Source organism: Vombatus ursinus, unplaced genomic scaffold, assembly GCF_900497805.2.
Source record: "Vombatus ursinus unplaced genomic scaffold, bare-nosed wombat genome assembly UNPS02014784.1, whole genome shotgun sequence".
In the NCBI taxonomy this organism is placed as follows: domain Eukaryota; kingdom Metazoa; phylum Chordata; class Mammalia; order Diprotodontia; family Vombatidae; genus Vombatus; species Vombatus ursinus.
The window spans coordinates 31,269,128-31,294,338 of record NW_020954562.1 but is presented as its reverse complement, the minus strand read 5'-3'; the positions used below and the strand labels follow the sequence as shown (position 1 = coordinate 31,294,338).

Here is a 25,211-nt window from a genome sequence, read left to right as displayed (position 1 = left end):
AACTTTCTTTTTTTTTCTTTTTCTTCCCCTCCATCACTCCCAAGATGGCTGCCATTAGACACAAATATGTATGTATGTAAATACATACTTACATATATACACACAGAGAGTTACATATAGATAGATAGATAGATAGATAGATAGATAAAACCCTTGAATTGAGTCTTGAAGAGAGCCAGATAATCTAAGAGGAAGAGATGAGGAGGGAGAGGCTTCTATAGCCATGGAAGACAACCAGTGCAAAGACACTGAGATGTCAAATGCTGCCACAAATGAGGAACAAGTTGGTCAGTGCCTCTATAAGTCTCTATATGACATAGGTGTTGGCCTAAGCACCTCTTAGGAACAAACCCTTGTGTAAAAGAAGTATCTAGAATGCTGAAATTATATATCCAGGAAGTAAAATAAGTAAATACGGCATATTCCCCATAGTCAATTGTAAACTCTAGGAGAGAGATATGTCTCATTTAAACTATACATCTTCCTCAGCACCTATTGCTTTGTTTTCTATGTAGAAAACAATCAAACATTTCTTACGCACTTACCATGTGCCAGGTATTGTGCTAAGCAAAGCACTAATCAATAAATATTTGTTGAATCAAATATAGTCCTAAACATAAGGATAATATGGTTGTTGAGTTGTGACCAGAATTTTCTCATCCAATGGCAAGACTTCAGATAAACTCCAAACATAGCTTTGGTAGTCTTCTAATAGCAGGAAAAAATCCATTGATAGACCCAAATTTGAGTATTTCCTGACATACATTCTTTGGCCTTTCTTCTCTATACATGATATTATGTTGCCTGTCTATGCCTTTGATTTACCCCATGCCTGGAATGTACCTCCCTCTCACCTCTACCTCCTAGAATACCTCATTTCCCTCAAAGCTTTAATTCAAATGTAACCTCATCCATGAGGCATATTTCCTGATCCCCTTCCACTGCTATGTCTCTCACCAAAACTATCTTATATTTATTTTACATATATATATATATGTATATATATATATATATAGTATATGCTTACACATGTACATGTTTTCTCCTTTTATTAAATGTAAGCTTCTAACGGAAGGGCACTATTTCATTTATGTCTTTGTTTCCTTGTACTTTGTACAGCTTCTCACATATAGTTGATCCTAAAATAAAAAGTATTTTTTTTGACTAATTGACTCCCCAAATCTTTCTAGCTTATGTTTGATTAGCACAGCCTTCTAGAACTAGGTTATTTTTAATCAGGATGATACATCAGAGTAGGGTCATGAAGGAGAGGCAGAAATGATAAATTAAAAGGAAGAAATATCTCATAATTATCTTTAATCTGACTTTTTCATGAATAAACTATATTTGGTGTGTAAAGACATCAATATCAATGAGGTAAACTATCTCTTTTTACACTTCCAAGTATGCCCTGAATAACCTTAAAGAGGTTATTTGCTAAATGGTATCCTAGTATCCTGAAAGGTTCCATTTATATTTCTTCGGTGAGTCATTTATTCTCTAGTGTCTTTTACTCACTCTGGCTCACCATAGACTAGAAACATAAATAAAAGAAATTGTGTGAAAAGGACAGTGCCAGTAAGACAATGGCTTAGTCAACTCTAGAAAATTCTTTATATATTAAATTGTAAAAGCATTTGAATATATCTGGATTTTTTTAAATCTTGGATGAAAGATCATCATACATTTTATTCCAGGTAAGGTAAATGTAAATATTTGTAGTTTTCCTTCGTAAGGGACATCAGGCAATTTTCAAGATTAAAAAGAAAGAGAGAGAAAAAAAAGATTTAGAATGAGAGGGACTCAAATAAATGATAAAAGTAACTTTCAAATGAAATACTCTCCTACATCCACACAAATTGTTTGTTTTGCATCAAAGATCATATATAGATTATTCCAGAATAAGTCAATTTGAAATCTAGATAACAACCATTTATTTATGTCACCTACCTGCCTTATTTCAGATAGGATCTACAGATAACAGAAAAACAATTGATTTTCCAATATATTTTTCTTTAATCTGTCATATGTGGTTTAATATACTAATGCTGCCTACCTTACCTCTAAAGATTGCTATAAAAACACAATAAAATGCTATAAAATATCCCTTTGCACAATAAGCATTTTATTTTTGTGGCTTCATCCTTTAATCATTTTGGGTATTTTGCCCACAAATTTACATAACCCTTCTCATTCAGTGTGATTTTATAGAAGTAGATAGATGAGATGGGGAGAAGGAATATCTATCCTATCTATCTATGCATACACATGCATATATACACAAATATTATATATTATGCTATAATATATATATATCTTCCATAGAAGATCATTTTAATATATTATTTAATGCATGCTCAAAAATTAAGGCATGGTTAATTGAAAACATAGCAATATAACACTCTTCCCCTACCAGAATTCTCTAGTGCCTCAATGTGACATTCATGTAATCTCACAGTGCTGATAGAGCACATTTTCTTGCAGAAATTACTAATCTGGAAAAGATCATAGGTTTATTGAAACTTTAGAGCTAGAGGGGCCCTCAGAGGCCATCTATGTTGATCCTTTTTTTATGGATGAGGGAAATGAAGCCCTGGGATGTAATCTGATTTGTCCAAGGACATTCTGGTAGTAAACATCACAGGTGGGATTTAAACCCAGGTCAATATTCTTTCTTAGAGTTTCCTTCCCAGGATCCATTGCCATAACAATTTCTACTTTCCAGGTGTTAGATATGAGTTCTCACAATGATGGTTCAAAACTGTTTCTACTGTGCAGTTGCAGTAGATGTAGGGATGAAGTACTGCAAAATTGTGAGGCTATTGCTGGCAACATGCCTTCTCTGTCCATTACCCTATAAAGAAAGTTCAGTGACTGGGGATGCCCATAGGGGCGAATGTGCAGGCTGAACGCTGTGTGTGGCTTGATTGGCTTCTATCAAGGCTTAGGAGGGGGATCTATGATAAGCCCCCATTGAGGCTTGAGGGAATTTAAGGGAGAGTACAAGTTGTGCTGGTCTCAATTGACTCCCTTGAGACAAGGGGTAGTTGCCCCCATTTCATGCCAGCCTTTGTGAGAAGAGTTGTTAGGGAATGCTGTAGGAATTGGAACTCCCATTATCAGCTAACTCCCTTTAAGAATACCAGACTAGAATAAAATAAGCTTATTTAACCCCAATTATGACTCCATTCCTGTCTTCCCATCTGACCAGATCAAAAGTGAACCTGTTAGTAAGAGAGGTGCTAGAAACCCTCCTGTGTCTGCTTCCTAAGAAATGACATGGTTGGTGTGTTTATTTGTCCAACACATGAAATAAGATTAGAGAGTAATACAATGAAGAACACAGGAAAAAGTGGCATTCAAGAAGAAGGGTTAATCTCTTACCTGAGTGTTATTTGTGTGTGTGTGTGTGTGTGTGTGTGTGTGTGTGTGTGTGGGCATACTCCTATATCACTCTCACTTGCCTCCCTCTACTAGTGCTAGCTAATTCTCTCTCTCTCTCTCTCTCTCTCTCTCTCTCTCTCTCTCTCTCTCTCTCTCCCTCTCTCTTTCTGAGATCCTTTTGGCATAAATTGAAAACTGATTTGGGGTTTAGTCCAGATGGATGTATGCTGGGGCCTATTTTATGATTGCCTGTTATTTGTCATACAATCAGTTATGTATGACCTATGTATAAAACTTTTAATATTCCAAAATTGAGGTTAAACAACTTTTCAGAAATTAAATGCCAAATGGGTGATAGTTGATCTGGTGTGCTGGGGACTGGGAGGAAATTTGGTGACTTCTATACTAGAAGTATTTGCCAAAAAATAAAATCCTCCACAGGTTTTATCAATTAGAAGTTTATTTAATTGGTAAATATCTCCTTTCCTTTTAACTTCAAATGCTTTTTGGGAGAGTTAAAGCTATGGTGTTAACTATAATAATAGGGAAGAATTTTCTGTGATCCTAAACTGTGTTGTGATGCTAAACAAAACCTGTGAAACCAGTAGTGTTCTAGAGATGCTATAGTGCTGTAAATCATGGAACACCAGTCTCTGGATAATCAAATGTGTGAAAGAGAAAAAGGTCAGTAGAGAGAGACATGGTAGGCATCAGCAGACTACAACAAATTAACAGTAAGAATTTATGACAAAAACTGGCCTAAGGGATAATATTCAGGAAATAAGCAAGTATGATTAGAAAAGGAACTATGAAATGAAATGGAAAGTGAGGGTTAGAAGATGAATTCCCCAAATTTTGCAACAACATCCATGGCCCATTTTCTAAAATGTACCCTCAGACTAAGTTTGCAGTAGGGAGGGAGAACACCAAATTCTCAAATACCTGGACTCCCTGTAGACTCAAGTGGTACTATTTTTTTCAAGCTTTATTGAAAAATGATGTACATTGTGAAATCTTCATAACATCACTTCCACTTAGTTCCCCAATGGAATGCCAGATCCTTGAGGGCAGAATCTGTTTTTATTTTTGTCTTTGCATGTTTCCATGTCTAGCTCAATGTTTTCCATATAATAAATATTTAATAAACTCACATTTAATTTAATTGAGTTGAATCTTTTGGCTGTGACATTTCAAAATAAACAAATGGCAATTGGCTCATCTGATTATTTGAACCATGGTATAACTGAGGTTTAAATTAAAACAGTTAAACCCCATAAATGTCAATGGTCCTTCAATCTCCCTGGTCCCAAACCAACAGCTCTTTATAATTGTCTATTGTTAGTAAGAAGGCCTGAGCTTGGTAATATAGATAACCATAACATCTTCATGTGTCACGAATGATGAAATGAAGCCCATACTAGTTCTGTTATCATTGGCCCCATGACTGTTTCTTACTCATCTAATTCTTTCATGCTAACAGTTAATAATCATACTCTGGAGTTTAAAAATCTTCTTTTGTGCACCCACTAGGAAAACTACAAGCTAACTAAAACACAATCTGTTTTCTATCTATGAAAACATTCCAGTTTGCTCTTTAAATTGTTTGCAGAATACTGGTATCTTGCTCAATATGTGAGCAACTCTTTCACACTAGGTCTTAAAAAGAATAACCTTATGGAGAAGAGAGTCAACTTGAAATAGACTTATGTGTTTCTCATGAGATGTCTCCATGTGTTAAAATGACTAATATAACTTATCCATTGCTCTTTTTCAATTTTCAAAATTCTCTTTTCCCTTATGCATTTTCTTGGTTATCTCCTCTACTTAATCTTTTATATATACACATATATATATGTATATATATATAATATACACACATATATACATATATTATATATATATATATACATATACATATATATAGATATAGATATAAAACCCACATATACAGGAAACAAAACATATTTACACCAAACATATTGAAAGCAAAAGTTAGTTTTAGTACCATTAGACTTGAAAAATACTTTGGAAATCCACATTTTAAAATTTAAAATTAATTAAACAAACATTACCATTACTTAGGTACCTGATATGTGCTAGCTCACTGTTGTTTAGTCATTTCAGTCCAGTCTGACTCTTCATAACGCCTATTTGGTGTTTTCTTGTCAAAGCTACTGAAATGATTTGCCATTTCCTTCTCCAGCTCATTTTACAGATGAGGAAATTGAGGCAAACAGGGTTAAGTAACTTGCCCAGGGTTGCACAGCTAGTGTCTGAGGTTGGATTTGAACTCAGGTCTTTCTTAGTCCATGCCCAGCATGCTATCCACTGTGCTACCTAGCTGCCCTTCAGAGGCTTTCTAAATTGAACATACACTGGCATGCTGGATCCATGTTTTTACCCATTCAGGTAGACTAGTGCTTGATTGGTTCAATTCAAACAACTGGTATTTATAATGAGGAAAACCAAAATGAAGACCATCTTCACACAATCTGACAACATAGTGAATAGAGAGAATGGGGTATTCAACTTGCAAGTCACTTAGACATGCATTCAAATCCTGATTCAGACATTTAAAAACTGTGTGACCTTGGGTAAATCACCTAACCTTTCTTTGTATTGTTTACTCACCTGTAAAACAAGGGAGTTAATTACCTTAAATTCCCTCCCAGCTCTAAAATATGTGATCACATGACATCATATGATTAATTTTCCAAGGATGAATACAGAGGGATAGGGAAGCTGGGGCCTCTAGGCCACATGTGGCCTTTTAAGTCCTTGGTGAGGCCTTTTGACTGAGTTCAAGTTTTATGAGCAAATCCTTTTATTAAGAGTACTTTTTTCTCTGAAGTTTGGTTGGATTCAGTCAAAGGGCCACACTTGAGGACCTAGAGGGCCACATGTGGGCTTGAGGCCTCAGGTTTTCCACCCCTTCTTAACTACTCTTTTAATCCCATCAAAGTGAGACTACTTTCATGCACAACTAGTTAAATTCTTCACATTAATTAGGACAAGCAAATTGTTTAAAAGCAATTTCATTAACTCATAAACAGTTCTAAAGTTTTTTTTTCTTTTTTATCCCTATTATGATCATTGTTATTCAAGCCAACTGTAACTGAATTTAGAGAAGATGTAGAGAGATCTATTTACGACCATTTGCTTTATCTAGGATTTATATTTTCTATTTTCTTATTAACATCAAAAGCTGGCAATGTTAGATATTAACTATTTTTAAAGAGTTTCACTAAAAACTTCATCCAATAGTTTTATTTAGCTTTTCTGTTATCATTCAAAAATGTTAATTGCATGGTTCATTGAGTGAAATGATAAGGCTAAATTAATAATGACAGTATTGATTTCCTAATGGTTTTCTAAAGAACTATAGGAAATGATGTGCTATAAAATCCTTAGTGATAAAAATGTATCACTAGGTTTGTTTGGCTAGAGTCAAATATTTGATACAACATAGTAATGTGGTTTCTATATAAGGCAGTTGACTTGCTTAAAATAAACATTGTTAAGATAGCTCAAAATTCAAAATATAAAACTAAAAAAATACACCAAATACTTAAAATCAGCATATGAAATGTACATTAAATCAGAAAAAAGATACATTTTCAATTTTTCCCCCAACACGCATTCATTGTATGCTTATTTTTAATGAATTAATTTATTTTTAGTTTTTAACATTCACTTTTATAAGATTTTTAATTCTAAATTTTATCCCCCTTCATCTCCTCCCCCCTCCCTAAGACAGTGTGAAATTTGATATAGGTTATACATGTACAATCATATTAAACATATTTCCACATTAGTCATGTTGTAAAGAAGAATCAGAATAAAAGGGGGAAAAAAAGAAAAAAACACAAAAATGGGGGAAAAAAGAGAAAATAGTATGCTTCAGTCTGCTTTCAGACTCCATAGTTCTTTCTCTAGATGTGGACAGCAATTTCCATCATGAACCCCTTGGAATTGTCTTAGATCATTACATTGCTGAGAAGAGCTAAGTTTATAAAAGTTGTTCATTGCACAATGTGGCTGTTACTGTGTACAATGTTCTCCTGGTTCTGCTCACTTCATTCAGCATTAGTTCCTATAAGTCTTTCCAGGTGTTTTCTGAAATCCACCTGCTCATCGTTGCTTATGGAGGAATAGTATTCCATTACATTCATATAACACAACTTCTTCAGCCATTCCTCAATTGATGGGTATCCCCTCAATTTCCAATTGTTTGCCACCACAAAAAAGATCTGCTATAAATATTTTTGTACATGTGGGTCCTTTCCCCATTTTTATGATCTCTTTGGGATACAGACCTAGAAATGGTATTGCTGGATCAAAGGGTAACTCCCTGCCTATTTTTGCAAGTCATTGTGGTAGACACTGTAAGTTACAAGTGTTTGTAGTTGAGTCCCTGCCTTCCTGGAGCTTATACTCCAAATCCAGGGACCCAAAGTCAATCTATCCCCCTAGGAAACAGCTTCTTTTTTCCCTTTGGGTGATACATCAAATTTTAGTTTATCCTACTAAGATATAACATATAACATAATAATCCCTATCATTCACAACTATTCAATAGTGAGAATATGCTGTCTCAGATGGGTGACACTGTAAATCATCCAGAGTTATTGCATGAATGTCAAAGTTACCACAAAAAGGGTAATATTGTTGATCCAAATGATATATCACTTTATTATCGCCTTTCATTCACTTTTTAAATAAAAAAGCCAAGATAACAGCATTGTATTCACCAGTTTCTTTATTCTATAACAATGAAAAAAATTCTAAAATATACAGCTGTATTTTCTTAGATTTCTGCTCTCTCTCTCAGGCAGTACTCCTATTTTAGGACAAATATTTTAAGTTAAAATAAAATTTAAAAGGAAAAATTCAGTGTAATAGAAATGAAAATCCAACAGTAAAAAATAATTATTCATATTATTTATTTCCCCAAAAAAGACAAAATCCATTTGTTCTGAACAATTTTCTAAAATCAATATGATTCAAAACATCTATGTTTGGAAAAAAAAAGAATAAAGCTGGATGCCTGAGAAGAAATTCAGAGGAAGCATTGATTGAAGAGTCTATCGTGCAAGGGGGTGAGAACAGAACTTCTGAACTTCTATTCATTGTCCACAAAACAGAAGCAGGCTACTATGAAATGTTTCCCTTGTGCCACACCTGCTACTCTCCACAAGGTAACAATATCCTTGGTTGTACTGGGTACATCAAAAGATGTACTAACTGTAATGTCATTAACTTAATGCACAATTGACAGAAGACTGCACCTGTGTGACTCCAATCAAAGAGGCCATAAAAAAAAATTATCATTCATTCAAGCTGCCATAACTGTAATGAAATCCTGTCCAGAGTGGGCAGGGGAGAGATAGTGGGGGTGGGGAGGGAGAAGAATCACTATTTGGTTAAAATTTTAGCCTGAAGCTTTCTAAATTAAAGGAAATTTTCCCTTTTATATATTGAGGCCATTTAAAAATTTTTATCTCTAGTCTTCTTACAGTATTAGCCTTGTGTACAAAAACAGCTTTATATGTGACTCAACATTTTCTTAGCTGGATTCTCAAGCACAAGTGCAAATCAAAATAGAGAGGAAAAAAAAGACAAAAGAGAAAACAAGACAAAACATTGTATGTAATATTCCATAGAAATATTCCTTCATTTTTTTTAAAAAAAGGCAGGAAATTATATTTTCATAGCTATTCTTTGTGGTCAAGCTTAGACATTAAAATTTCACATAATTTTATTTTGATTGTTTTATATTCCTTTACATTTATGTCATTATGGCAAACTGTTTTTTTCTAATTCTGCTTCATTTTGCATCTTCCCATGTTTCTCTGTATTATATTTATATTTTCCTTACAATGTGGCTATATATTTTATTCATGTATTATAAGTATTCCACAGTCAATGGGCATCTCTCCTTTATAGCTTTCTAGTTTGAAGTTCCAGATAACTTTGTCCTGTTTGCAGTTCTGAAATCAGAATACAAAAAATAGTTGAGAAAAAAATTTTGTGTCACTTAAAACACTATATCAAACTATTCATGTGGATAAGTTAATCTATGAAATGCAATAAATCAATTAATGAACTATGCATTTTAGAAATAAATATAAAAACTGAATTGCCAGTGCCAAGGGAAATCAAATTTGGCACTAGAAGGATGATAATGACTATTTAAATAGCACAAAATACTTTTAAAAAAACTATAAATATTGTCTAAATATAATTCAAATGTACCTCCCCCAAATGGGATTTAGCAAAATTTGGCTCTATTTATAAAGGACTAAAATAAACTACTGCCTCATCATTCTTGAACTCCTTTTAAAAATACATATGCCCCATTTCAGATAAAATAAACATTTCATAGATAGTATTCCAAAGTCAGTCCATTAGCACAGCATCAACTTTTTGGGGCAGATCAAGTTAGTGGAACCACCAATGTGATGCATTCCATTTGCTCAAAGAGATGAAGCCTGCAAAATTGTTCATGTACAATACAATTCCTTATCACTTACTCCAAGACAAATTAAACAAGTAACCTAATAATGAATTATAAGGACAGATATTATCTAAACTAAACATTCCAGGTACATGCAAGATATTCCAGAAAAATACATCTAATTTATCTGTGGTCAAAAATTAAATAATTAAGAAGGAAAAAAAATAAAGCTTTCAAAAAAGGAATTGAGAAAATCACATTAAATATGAGAAGTATAAAATTTACTAAATAATATTATAAGCACATGCTAAAACATACACAAAATGGAATATACATACCATTTTAATCCTTCCCAATAATTATTGATAGAATTATTTTGTTGGCAATTAACTCAGGTTGTCAGATAGTTGAATTTATTTGGGAGACACAAATGACTGGTTTTTTTTAATTTTTTTGTTAATAAATTTATTTATTTTTAGTTTTCAACACTTATTTTCACAAGATTTTGAGTTCCAAATTTTCACCCCATCACTCCCCTCCCCCAACCCCAAGATGACATGCATTCTGAATACCCCTTCCCCTAGTCTGTTTTCCCTGCTATCTCTCTCCCCTTCCCTTCTATTTTCCTGTAGGGCAGGATAAATTTCTGTACCCCATTTCCTGTATTTCTTATTTCCCAGTTGCATGTGAAAACATTTTTTAAACATGTGTTTTTAAAACTTTGGGTTCCAAATTTTCTCCCTTCCTCCCTCCCCACCCACCCTCATTGAAAAGGCAAGCAACTCAATATACGCTATACATGTGCAGTTATTCAAAACACTTCCATAGTAGACATGCTGTGAAAAACTAATTCTATTTTCCTTAATCCTATCCCACCCCCCCATTTATTCTATTCTTTCTTTTGACCCTGTCCCTCCTCAAAAGTATTTGCTTCTGATTACCCCCTTTCCCAATCTGCCCTCCTCTCTATCATCCCCCTACTCTCTTGTCCCCTTCCCCTCCTATTTTCCTGTAGGGTAAGACAGATTTCCATACCCAATTGAATGTGTATGTTATTCCCTTCTTAAGTCAAGTCCTATGAGAATAAGATTCACTCATTCCCTCTCACCTTCCCCTATTTCCCCTCTACTGTAAGAGCCTGTCTTTTCTTTTTTTTTTGTGAGATAATTTTCCCCATTCTACCTTTCACTTTCTCCTTCTCTTAGTATAATCCTCTCTCACCACTTAATTTTATTCTCCAGATATGACCCTGTCATCTTCATCTCACCCTGTGCCATCTATGTATCTATGTATGTATGTATGTATGTATGTATGTATGTATCTATCTATCTATCTATATATATATATATATACACATACATATATTTTTTCCCTCCAACTACCCTACTACTGACAAAGGTCTCATGAGTTACAAATATCATCTTTCCATGCAGAAATGTAAACAGTTCAACCTTAATAAGTCTCTTATACTTTCTCTTTCCTGTTTACCTCTTCATGTTCCACTTGAGTCTTGTATTGGAAAGTCAAATTTTCTATTTAGCTCTGGTCTTTTCATCAAGAATGATCAAAAGTCCTCTATTTCAGTGAATGACCACTTTTTCCCCTGAAGAATTATACTCAGTTTTGCTGGGTAGGTGATCCTTGGTTGTAATCCTATCTCCTTTGCCCTCCAGAATATTATATTCCATGACCTGCGGTCCTTCAATGTAGAAACTGCTAAATCTTGTGTTATCCTGATTGTGTTTCCACAATACTTGAATTGTTTCTTTCAGGCTGCTTGTAATATTTTCTCCTTGACCTGGGAAATCTGGAATTTGGCTACAACATTCCTAGGAGTTTTCCTTTGGGAATCTCTTTCAGGAGGAGATCAGTGGATTCTTTTAATTTCTATTTTGCCCTCTTGTTCTAAAATATCAGGGCAGTTTTCCTTGATCATTTCTTGAAGGATGATATCTAGGCTCTTTTTTTAATCATGGCTTTCAGATAGTCCAATAATTTTAACATTCTCTCTCCTGGATCTATTTTCCAGGTCAGTTGTTTTTCCAATGACATATTTCATATTGTTTTCTAATTTTTCATTCTTTTGGATTTGTTTTACACTGTCTTGATTTCTCATAAAGTTACTAGCTTCCAATTGTTCCATTTTAATTTTTAAGGAAGTATTTTCTTCAGTAATCTTTTGATCTTCCTTTTCCATTTGTCCAATTTTGCTCTTTAGGGCATTCTTCTCTTCATTGGCTTTTTGTACCTCTTTACCATTTGGGTTAGGCTATATTTTAAGGTGTTATTTTCTTCAGTACTTTTTTGGGTCTCCTTTAGCAAGCTGTTAACTTGCTTTTCATGATTTTCTTGCATCACTCTCATTTCTCTTCCCAGTTTTTCCTCTACTTCTCTCACTTGCTTCTCAAAATCCCTTTTGAGCTCTTCCAAGGCCTGGGACTGATTCACATTTTTCTTGGAAGTTTTGGATGCAGGAGCTTTGACTTTGTTTTCTTCTTCTGGTTGTATGTTTTGATCTTCTTTGTCACCAAAGTAAGATAATATAATCTGACTCTTTTTGTGCTGCTTGCTTATGATCCCAACCAATTACTTGAGTTTTAAACTCTTTGTTAAGGTAACAGTCTGTTTCCAATGTGGAGAATGTACTGTCCCAAGCTTTGGGGGTTTGTACAGCTGTTTTCAGAGGTACTTCTAGAGACCTGAAAATTTTCAATTCTTCCAAGGTGGTATGATAAGGGGCCAGGTGTTTCCTCTCCACAGCCACAACAAGCTCCACCATGCCAGGGCTCCTCCTTGCCCCAGGACCACCCCTCAGACCTGTGACCCAGATCCAAACATGGGCAAAGCAAGAGATTCCTACCTCAGCACTGACAAAGAGATCCTTGCAATCCCCCTCTGATCAGCCACTCAATTCCCCCTCAGTCTGTGGGCCATAAGCTCAGAAGACAGCCACTGTCCGCACTCGGGGCTTGTGGTTGAGACGTAGTTTCTTCTCTTCCTGCAGTCACAAACTTTTCCCACTGTCCTTCTAAGTTGTGTTTGGTGTTCGTCGGTTGAGAAGTCTGTAAACCACCACAGCTGCCTGCAATTTAGTCCTCTGAGGCCTACTCCAGGGTCACTGTTGCCTGCGTGCCTATGCCGAACTGTGCTCCTCTCCCTGCCCAGCGCAGTACACCTTTCTTATCTGCCATCCAGGTTGTCTTGGGCACTTTTTGTGGTTCTGCTGCTTTTGAATTTATTTAGAGCCCTTCTTTATAGGTTTTTGGAGGGGTTTGAGGGAGAACTCAGGCAAGTCACTACTTTCCCCCCTCCATCTTGGCTCCACCTCCACAAATGGCTATTTGGAAAAGTTAACTACAAAAGAAGCTGCATGATTTGAGTACAAACTGGGATTTGGGTACAAAATTTTTTTTTGTTTTGTTGTTTTGGAAAAGAAGAATATTCCTGCGAAATATGTGAATGAGATAGGCAGCATCATAAACAGTAAAACAAAAAAAAATACTACAGACTATAAGACAAATGTTGTGTAGTGGACAAATGTCTGAGCCTTGAGCCAGGAAGACCTAAGTTCAAATTTGTTCCTAGACACTGACTAGCTATGTGACCCAGGACAAATCACTTAACCTCTGTTTGCTTTAGTTTTCTCATCTGTAAAATGGGAATACCACCACCACCACCACTACCACCACCACCACCACCACCACCACCCAGAGCTGTTGTGAGGATCAAATGAATAATATTTGTAAAAATGATCTTAGCACAATGCTTGACACATAGTAAGTACCTTGCAAATATTTATTATTATTATCATTATTATTATTAAGTTTGTTTCTAGTTCTGTCACTCTTTGGTACATGAGAAATGAGTGATATGGACTACATGACTTTTAAGGTCCTCTCCAGCTCTAATGACATACAAACTTCCATGAAACACCTATCAGTCCAGAAAAAGAAAATAGCTGTGATTTCATTACATAGATATAACCTCTAATGATGTATGAGAAGCTTTGGCAAAAAATAAAATAATATAATTAGAAGGCAGCTAACCTTACAGTTGTGAGCCTCTCTGATTCCCAGTAGATTGGTTTTTATACAACAGATAATAATCCATCAGTGGACCCTCATCTGAAGCTTATCCACTAAAATCCTAACACATGACTTTTCATGTCAGAGGTCTTGAAAATGATAGAAGTGGTGAATAAACTCTAGGCAACTCTCCCAAACTAGAAAAGCTTCAATAAAAGTAGAAAATAGGGGCAGCTAGGTTGCCCAGTGGGTAGAGCACTGGCCTTGAAGTCAGGAGGACCTGAGTTCAAATCTGACCTCAGACCAAACCCTTGACACTTACTAGCTGTGGGACCCTGGGCAAGTCACTTAACCCCAATTGCCTAAAATAAAAAAAGAAGAAAATAAATCACTTTCCATGAGGTTTTAGGAAGCTGATGAACCTTTTCCCATTGTTATACTTAAGACATCCACCGGAATAAAATATTCAAATATTTCACATCAAAAGTTTGATAGCGTGGATCATTTCTAAACTCAACGAGGAAAAGGTCAGCAACACCCCATCTGGCTTCTCAACTTGGTATCCTAAGTCAAAAAATTTAGTTATAGGGGGTATACCATGGCCTTTATAGAAATGGGAAGTAATCAATGGCCCATTCTTTTGTGTTGTGTGTTGAGGTTACTCCAGAAGCTGTAGATTTGTCCTCCTTGAATACTTCACAAGACAAAGCACAGTCAGATCTATGGGACATAAGAAGACCAGGTAAATCTGGCAGCCTACTACAGACTCCCATAACCTCTACTCATTAACCTGGAGGTTCCCCACTACAGGCACACCTGGCATGAGGTAGGAAAATCAGTGGGATATAGGGATATATAATTAAATCCCTATTAAATGCAGTATCTTCTCTCCAATATATTGTTACAGAATTGCCTGGATTACTCTCAGGTTAAGTTACTTTCCCAGGGTCATAAATTCAGTATATGTCAAAGACAGAAATTAAAAACAGGTCTTGATGGTTTTAAAGATGGCTTTCCATGCCCTAAAGCAATACTGCCTTCCATCTTTCTATCTGCCATCTACGTGTAAATACACATAGTACGTATGTACATGTGTATATATTTAATACAACAATTCATTTGCAGGAGTTAATATTCCTGTATTTCCTCTATTATCATTAATATTCTTGTATTGTGAGAAATAATGAAATAATGATTGATAATGATGATGATGATAAAAGAATAAAGAGAGTATATCATTACCTGATGTTAAGCTGTATTACAAAGCAACTATTTATGAGATAGACTAGATAAGCAATAGCTAGGAGCAATACTTAATTGAAGCCTAGTGCTTGATAAACTCAAAAACGTGAATTACTGATGAAAAGACTCCCTTTTCAATAAGAACTATTTAGAAACTTTGAAAATAGTTTGGTAGATATTAGATTTAGACCAATTACTTACTCAATATACTATGATAAGTTTCAAATGGCTGCTATTCCTAAATATAAAGTCATATTATAACAATAATAGTAATAATAATAATACAGAAGGATAGAAGGCTATTCCTTTGTAACTATGGTCAAGGAGAGAATTCTTAACCAAATAAGAGACAGAAACTATTATTAAAAAAAATAGAACCTCAATCTATAAAATCACAAAACATTTACACACACTCACAAAAAAACTATCTATTAGAAGAAGAGATACTGTCCAGTATAAAAATGTCTTTAAATCAAATATCACTGATAAAAATCCAATAGCCAACATATAATGGAAATCAATACAAATATGTAAAACCAAGAGTCCTTGTCTAATAGTGATCAAAGGAAATGAAAAACTTTCAAAAAATAAAAAAGAACTGCAAACTATCAATGATCTTCTCAAAATGTTATAAAATATTGCCAATATAATAAATGTAAATTAGAATATCTCATTTCACAACATACCCTATAAATTGGCAAAAAATAGTAAAAATGCCATCAGTATAGGGGCAGGGATAGCACTATGGGAGGACAGGTACACTAATATAATACGGGTAGAGACATGAATTGGTCCAAAAGATCTCAAAAATAAGTGTAATCATGAGGAGAATTAATGAAATTGCTCATATCCTTTGACCCAGGAAGACAAAAGACTCTCACAAATAACCAAAAAAATTCATATAAGTACTTTTTGTGGCAACAAAGAACTGGAAGCAATGAGCATTCATCAACTAGGGGAGTGAATGTATAAACTGGTTTTTTACAAGTGCAATTTACTATTATTAGCAAATAAGAAATTGTCATTATGAAGAATTTAGAAGAATGGGTACAAGTTTCAATGGAGTGATACAGAATGAAACAACCAGAACAAAAAAAATATATACATCAACTAGGATAATGTTAATAGTAACACCATTGTTCTCAAAGAGCATAGAATGAAACATACTGTACATATCATTATCCATGGTGTGAATCAACTGTTTTTGCTTTTAACTGATTTTTTCATTGTAAGATTGAATTCAGTTGGTATAAGTACAGTCTTGTGATAAGAGCTATATGCAGAAATGAATATGGTGAAGGAAAAAAAAGTAACTTTTGTTTGTTGTCAATACAACTTTATATGTGCATATGACTGTGTTCCAGGATGTGAGCCTGCATTATTTCCCAAAATGTTATTGACTTGCAATTTCTCCTGTGGAACATCTGAGAAATTTATCTTAGGATAAAATAGTTTTTCATCAGAAAGGACCCTCCCCCAAAGACAAATTTTGTTCCTGCAAAGAAAAATCAACTCAAAGTCCTTGAGGGTTTTTGAAATTTTTAAGAACCTCCTAGACCTCCACTAAGGTCTTCCTATGTTTTTGGAAAGCACATCTGCAAATATACACACACACATGCAACCTCCACCTACCTCAAATGATAATTTTCAAAATCAAGAAGTAATATTATAAGGGTAGTGAAAAGAAAGGAGGACATATAGCAACTGTAGAAAAGAAAAGAAAAGTACACTAGCCAAGAGTAGTAATTTTAGTACTGTGACATAGCCATGAAAGAGGAAATAGACTCACATTGAAGGGAATGTAGATGGTGCAAAGTATACAGTTCCCTCCTTTTTGTTTCCACTGCCACAAAGATTGGTACCCAATGCTCAACTGCACAGCTGCAAATGACCTTAAAATACTGCCCAAATCATGTCTACATCTGGATAAAAACTGCAAAGAAAGCATATGTGAAGTCACCCAGATTTTTGGAGTTTTCATATCTTAAATAGAATATTATTTTAAACAAGATATAAAGATCTGAAATATTTTTAAAGTATTCTAGGTTTTGTTTAAACATAATATAAGATATTTTACTCTGTGCTATATTACATTTTGAAGACTTCCCTCCCTCTTTTCATGGTCTTCCAGTTTGAATGTATCAATGAAAGGCGTTCAAAGTTGAAAAATATTCCTTAAATGTCATTTGACAAAGTAATTTCAGCTGTGCTTTCTCTTAATATAGTTGGCTTATTGTTGAAGTGATGGGCAATTTTATTTTCATTATGTCTACTTACAAAACCAAATTTCTTTCAAATTACCTACAAAGAAAATTTTAATAATTTCCATAGAGATTAATTGTACTATGCCAATGGAGTAGAGTAATCATAGTTGAGTTAATGAGATGATGACCACCATGATTTTTAATCTTTAAAAAGGCTGAAAACTTGCTTTACAGTTTTTAGCATTTGGAATTCTTTAAAATACTTAGTTGCATTTAAATAATAACCAGGAAAACTAATCAGTGGTACCATTATATCTTAAAAATGTATGCATATGATACACATATCATTATATTAGTTTATTGGAGTTGTTTATCCAAAGGAGTGATGGCTATGTACTGAGCAATCCAGATATTTTTAGCAAATGTGAAATCTTACTCACATGGACCATAAAAATAGAATTCACAAACCTTTGTACTTCATGCTTGACAGTGTTAGCAATATTACATCTCAAGTAGAGATGAAAGAGAAAAGCCTACTACACACCTTCTCATATTTTCTCTTCTTCTGCCCCAAGCACAATTTGTAATCACTTTGCCAGCTGCATAGCACCCAGTAAATGAATGAAGCAACACATCGGGGGGTTTGTGTTTGCTTTATTTTGTTTTGTTTTTAGAGAAAGCTAGAATGCAAGATGTTGGGGAGTGCTATGTTTGAATTACTTCTAGCTTTCCCTAACCAAGCTTGGCATCCACTATGAATTATACATTGTTTAATAAGAAGCTATATGGTGCTACCATTGATCAGGTGGCAGGTTTCCCTTTATGTATTTGTGCTGCAAGTAGGACTTTTAATTTTATGAATTGCTTTTTGGAATCCAACAACCACCAATAGTTTATCAACATCATCATCATCACCATTTTTTCAATAACCTGCCCCTAATTATTCAGATGGCAAATAAGTGATTGGAATAATAGAAGGGGAACACATAGTTAAGAAAAGAAAAATGCTTTGAAGTATATCTTATATACCTTATGTATTGTCAATTTTGATTCCAATGCTAATCTGATTTCAGCCTGCCTTTTTTTCTCTTCCTGAGAGATTATGCAAACTATATGTTTCATAACTATACTACACATATCCACACTCTAATAGCAAAGCAGAATAAAGAAAATGGGCATTTTTATAATCCATAATGTTTCACAAATCAAAAATCAGAGAGAAATCATATTGATTCTGCTGAGTTAGATATAAACAAGATCAACAGATATGAGACTTCAGAAACTGTGTAAAAAAAAAAAACAAGCAATGGAAAGGGAAAAATACACCCACTAACTAAGATATACATGTTTTGTAAGATAAATGAACCTTCTATGGGCTTGTGAAAACTATTTTAGGCAATTGAACCAAATGAAATAACAAACAATATGCATACATAGAGCAATACATGTTATATATTATGATATGAATGATTGGTTTGTTGTTGTCCTTCATTCCTAAAGAGTATCAAAATGACATCACTATGCTAGAGTCAAGTTTCAATGTGTCTAATTGTGGCTGATCGGAATAATATGAACTCAGAATGCTCTACCCCAGGTCGGGCACAAATAGTCCTAGTGAACATTTGAGGTAGATTCTCTAAATTTGTGCATCCTATGTTTCCTTTGAGCTGTTTCAGCTCTACTTTGCTCATAAAGCACAGCACCTTCTCTGATGTGGGTACATCATGCTGAGTGGTCCTGTGCCAGTGTCCCCATGGCACACCATCAGTTCCAAAGTTCTTAAGAAAGACCTTGAGAGTATCCTTGTATTGCTTTTTATGATGACCTTGTGAATACTTGCCATGTGTGAGTTCTCCATAAAATAGCCTTTTTGGCAAGTGTACACTTTGCATTCAAACAAATGGCCAGCCTATCAGAGTTGTGTTCTTTGAAGCAGAGTTTGAATGCTTGGCAGTTTAATTTGAGGAAGGGCTTCAGTGTCTGGTATCTTATCCACCAGGTGACCTTCAGAATCTTCCTAAGACAATTAAAATGGAAGCAATTCAGTTTCCTGGTATGGCACTGACATACTGCCTACATTTCATAGGCATACAACAATGAGGTCAGCATAATAGCTCTGTAGACCTTCAGTTTGATAGTCAGTCTAATACCTCCCAGACACTGGGCTAGCTCTGGCAATGCATGCACCAACCCCATTATCAATGTGTACATCTCTGGAAAGTACACTACCAAGGTAAGTGAACTTATCCCCAATGTTCAAAACTTCTCCATTTGCTGTAAATGATGGTTCCACATAGGGATAGTGTAGTGGTGGCTGATGTGGAGCAACTATGTTTTCTTGATGTTAATTGTTAGGCCAAAGTTGGCACAAGCAGCAGAAAATTGATCCTTATTTTGTTGCATCTCAGCTTCAGAGGCTTCACTGAGTGCACAATCATCTGCAAATAGAAAATTATGCACCAACACTCCCTCCACTTTGGTTTTGGCTTGTAGCCTTTTTGAATTGAAGACTTTATCATCAATGCAGTAACTGATCTTAATGCTGTGTTCATCCTCATTGAAAGCATTTGACAATGTTGATGAAAACATCATGCTATAAAGCATGGGAGCAAGCACACAGCCTTGTTTCACTCTGTTGGTGACTGGGAAAGCACAAGAGCATTGTCCATTATCCAGAACGCAGGCAAGCATGGCTTCATGAAATTATGTACAATGCTAATAAACTTCTCTGGGCAACCAAATTTTGACATAATTTTCCACAAGCCCTCATTACTGTCAAAGGCCTTGGTCAGATCTACAAACATTGTGTGCAGATCTCTGTTCTGCTCATGGTATTTCTCTTGGAGTTGTCAGGAAGCAAACACCATATTGACAATTCCTTGCTCCTTTCTGAAGCCACACTGGCTCTCAGGTAGATGACCATCTTCTAGGTGAAGGATCAGCCTATTAAAGAGGACTGTGGCAAAAATCTTGCCAGCAATGACTAAGAGAGAGATCTCCCTGTGATTATCACAGGATAGCTTACTTCCTTTACCTTTATGAGATGGACAATGGCAGCATCCTTGAATTCCTGGAGGATAACCTGCTCTTGCCATATAGCCTGGAAAATTTCAATTATCTTTTGTATTAGCAATAGATCCCCTACCTTGTTAATCTTAGCTGGGATAGAATCAGCACCAGGTGCTTTGCCACATGAGATGAGTCTAATGACATTCAAAACCTCTTCTTTAGTTGGAACTTCAGCTAGGGAGGGATTGACTTCAATCTGAGGTAAATGGTCAATGGCCTCAGCATTGATTGATGAGGGTCTGTTGAGAACACTATGAAAATGTTCAGCTTATTTTTCTAGGATCATAACCTTATCACTAATCAATGTGGTTCCATCAGCACTGAGTAGTTGAGACACATCATAGGTTTTTGGCCCAAGAATAGCCTTCAGGGCATCATAAAAGTGCTTTGGATTGTTACTATCAGCACAAAACTGAATTTCATCTGCCTTCTTACTAAGCCAAGAATCCTGCATCTCTCTAAGCTTTGCTTGTACTTTACTTTTGATAGAATTAAATGCTACCTTCTTAGATATGGATGAACTATCCTGCTGGGAATGTATGTGTATACATAAGTATGTATATGTGTATGTAAGTATGTATATGTGTAGGTAATTCTTTTAGTTATGCACACAAGAGCTCTACAACTTTACTCCTGATAACAAGGACCTAGATACTATACACTAAGTTTTTAATTCCAATTGGAGTGTACTCCACTTGAAATAAATATGTATATATGTGTATTATACACACACACAGACACACACACATGTCATTGTCATAAATGAAGCAGAAAGATTTGTAGATTCTGTTTTTATACTGGGTAGGAATGAGGTATTACAATTAGCAATTTATATGACTTAAACTTCACTAAGAAATGATTGAAAAGAAAGGAGTAAAATAACAAAGAAACAAATGGATAAAACTAACTGGAAAGAAATGTTAGGCAGTAAATATTAGCCAATTTGCATCTAGTTCTCTGTGGTTTTGTCATTTGTATTCTATGACTTTTTCTAAGTTATTCAGTCTAATAAGCAAAAGTAGGAAAAACAGACTGCAATAGAAATGTTACAAATATTTCCCCTGATCTTACCTTTTAGGAAAACCAAAGTTGGGGAAATGGCACCAAAAATGCAAAACTGATAATTTTTTAGAAAATTGATAGAGCTAATGGGAAATCTATAAAATTAATTCATGATTATTTAGAGGTTGTTTACCCATTTTATAGAGATAAATGTTACTTTGCTTATTGGTCATTTTTATTACTTTTGGAATTTATTACTTTTAAAAGAGAGCAGAGAAGTAAAATAAAAGTATGAGAAACTCAGCCAATTTTGGTGATGGAAAATGCAGGCTAAAATTGGACTTTGATCATTTCTATAATAGGAAAAATAATAATAAACTCTAGAAAAAAAGGACCCCACTTATTGGGAATGGCAGGGGAAAAAGTGGCATATGTTATTATATCATTAAAAATTACAAATAGGAAGAATTCAGAAAAACCTCAAAAACCTCAAAAAATAAGTAGCACAATAGATATAGTGACTTAATAAATGAACAGAAACAGCAGCAGAAAGCATTAGAAAGCAGATAAAATACAATTACCATTATTGGCTATAGAGGACTGATAATGAGATTCATTTCTGTACTCTTGGAAGAAAGATCATGTATTATACATATTGTTAGTTGGTTTGACAACTGTTTTTCTTTTTTCTTTGAGGGAGTGTCTTTGTTTGTTTGTTTTGTTGTTGTTGTTGTTGTTAGGCAATGGGGTTAAATTACTTGCCCAGGGTTACATAGCTACTAAGTTTAAAGTGTCTGAAGCTGGATTTGAACTCAGGTCCTCCTGACTTCATGGCTGGTGCTCTATCCACTAGCTGCCCCACTGTTTTTCTTTATTATAAAGGGAGTGAGCACACATGCAAGTGTGTGTGTGTGTGTGTGTGTGTGTGTGTGTGTGCTGAATGTTGTGTGGGGGCAGAATTGGATTTGCTGGAAAGTGATTATGTTACTAAAAAGAAAAGGCATCAATAAAGATTTTAAAACTTCAACTTGGGAATTTTCTGTGGATTCAGATAATTCCTATTATTCATTTCAAAAATCACTTAGTAAAGTGCTTATTATGTGCATAATGTCATTCTAGGTAACAGGATATGGTATCTCTGCTCTTCTGGAATCTACAACTAAGTAGGAGAGACAGGACACATACACAGATATGTTATACATGAATATAAGTGGATCAAATAATAACAAAGTGCTGGGAAAATTCACAGGTGGGAAAGACAAATACCAATGGAGAGAGAGGACTGGTGAGTGGGGAGGGTGGAAAAGAATCAAGTAAATCTTCATGGAGAAAAAATGGCATGAGTTGGAGCTTGAGGGATAAGATTTCAACCCAGAAAGATGAGTGGGGCACTACAGTAGAGGGATTAGTATGAGAAAACATGTGAGCACAGAAAAATAAAGTAAGGTAAAAGAATAAAGTTGGAGGACCAGAAATGAGCATTAGTGACTTCAGTTTGAGCCTTGTCAATCAAGATATTTGAAATTTTTCTTCAAAATAATCATAGAACAAAGATATTATCTATATTTAACAGAAGAGAGAAGAGATGGTCAGTGTATTGAAGGGACCTGCCTAGGGTTACTATAGTATTAATTGAATCCAGGTCATTCATCCCACCTCAATCCTGTTGAAGTTTCCTTTCTGCTTTGTTGTTCTTTTTTCTTCAGTTGTGTTCCACTGTTTGTGACACTATTTGGGGTTTTCTTGACAGAGATACTGGAGTGGTTTGGTATTTCCCTCTCCAATACATTTTACAAATGAGGCAACTGAGGGTTAAGTGATTTGCCCAGAGTCACACAGCTAGTAAGTGTCTGATGCCAGATTTGACCTCAAGAAGATGAGTCTCCCTGACTCCAGGCCTGGCACTCTACCCCACTACCCCACTTAGTTACCCCATTCTTTTGCTAAAACAGATAAATATATAATGACATTAACTGGTCTTTGGGAAGAGAAAAAAGACAATTACTAGTCAAACAATTCAACAATCAATAATCATTAAGGTCCTACAATATGTCAAGCAGTGTGCAAAGTACTGGAAATACAAAGACAAAAATTAAACAAGCCTTGACCTCAAGGGAGTTCCTTGTTAACAAGGATTGAACATGTCCATATAAAAGAATATACACAACATAAATAAAATAAATAGAATTTAGTTTTGAGAGGGAGGTACTAGCAGCTGATTCAGAAGGTTACACTTCAGTAGGGTTTTAAAGGAAAAAAAAGAAGCATTTAGATGAATGCGTGCTATCAACTTTACATCAAAAGGCAGAATTTGAATTGAGACCCAAGTGCTGGAGCCAGTTCTAAGGTGCTACCAATTGTTAAATTTTCTGCATGAGTAATTACATCTCAGAACTAGCAATCCTAGTAAATCAAGTCTTGGCTTGTTGTAATTGTGGTTGTTTTGATTGTCTAGACTTAAGAAAGCTTCAGTAGTGCTAATTAAATGTAAATATGTGTGTATACATTCAACCATCCTGACCCCAGGCCTGTTTGCTAAATATTTACCAGTACTCTCAGGTAATGCTCCATAAACATGCTTGAGCTCAACAAGAAAGTAGTAGGAGATGCATAGAATGAAGTCATGACAAGACTAATAATGTAGGATTATTATTCCTGTTATTGTTAATAACAATGATAATGATAACTGGCATTTGTATAGTATTTTAAGATTTGTAAAGTTTTTTTTTTAATTGTTGCTGTCCATTTGTGTTAGATTCTTTTGTAGGTCTTTCTGACACCAGACCTGGGGTCCCATCCACTGTGCCACCTAGCTACCCCAAAGTGCTTTATATCCATTATATAATTTGAGCCTCACAATATCCCTGGAGGGAAGGAGTGTGGGGGGGAGGGAGGGGTAATCCAGGGATAGATGAAAGAAAAGGGGATAAAGATGTATATCTTTATGCATGCATGTATGTATATGTATATATTACATATATACATATACATCCATTTACATTTTAATATCCAAAACTGTTCCCAAATCTCTCTCAAAAGGGGATTATTCCTCCCAAAGCACTACACTGTGTAATTCAAGCAATCCTAGTGAATTTTCCCTGTTATAAGCAAGAGTCTGTGTTATGGGATTAGAAGGCAGAACAGGTTTTATCATTCTTTGCTGCTGCAAGGGACATTCTGAGTAATTTTTTTTTAAATTGAAAGAGGTTGTTTTCCTTGTCCCAATTAACCTTAATCAAATTACATCCATAGTAATGAAGGGGTTTACCTTTGGCTCTTTTCACTTTTGACCCTTTTTCAAAAGGAATTTGGCTCCTTTGTTTACAATTCCTAGAAAAACCTTAAAACTTTTAGATTCTCTCTTTGAAATCTTATTCAAATTCGCTTTCCTTCCTGTCCCCAAAAAGAACCTGGCTTCAGTTTGTCTACAGGTCCCAGGAAAACCTTAAAGTTTTAGAAACTGCCATATTTCCCTTTGATAGCTCTCTTTATCTCCATTTGAAAGCAAACTTCCCCCCTTTCAGCTTCCTTCATTATCTATTCTCATTGTTTATTACCTTCCAAACGGACCCAACCATCCCACCTTCCTCTGGCCACCCTTAATCCTAGCTAGTCCAGGACCCAGAAGTTCTGTTCACCCCAGCTTAGTAGCCACTGCCATCCAAATCTCCTTAGACCCCTCCTCCTGTCACTCCAAACTGCTTGGCCACTCACTCCTAAATCCCTCCCACAGTCTTTTTGTACTTAAGATTCACCTTTGCCCCATTCTGATGCTGGGAATTTCTCAAGCCTAGAGGCTGAGACTCCCATGCCTGCTCAGCCTCACGC

At 35.2% G+C, this 25,211-nt stretch overlaps 1 protein-coding gene across 5 annotated transcripts in view; it reads right to left on the bottom strand.

The window, feature by feature from the left end:
- SPOCK3 (SPARC (osteonectin), cwcv and kazal like domains proteoglycan 3) overlaps window positions 1–25,211 on the bottom strand; it is a 706,138-nt gene that overhangs the window by 535,271 nt on the left and 145,656 nt on the right. The window contains exon 2 of one of the 5 annotated variants that reach the window (XM_027866933.1): window positions 855–863. The exons of the other annotated variants lie outside the window; for them this stretch is intronic. Within the exon in view, the coding sequence (XP_027722734.1) occupies window positions 855–863 (9 nt within the window). The remainder of the gene's footprint in view (window positions 1–854; window positions 864–25,211) is intronic. 5 annotated transcript variants of the gene reach the window in all.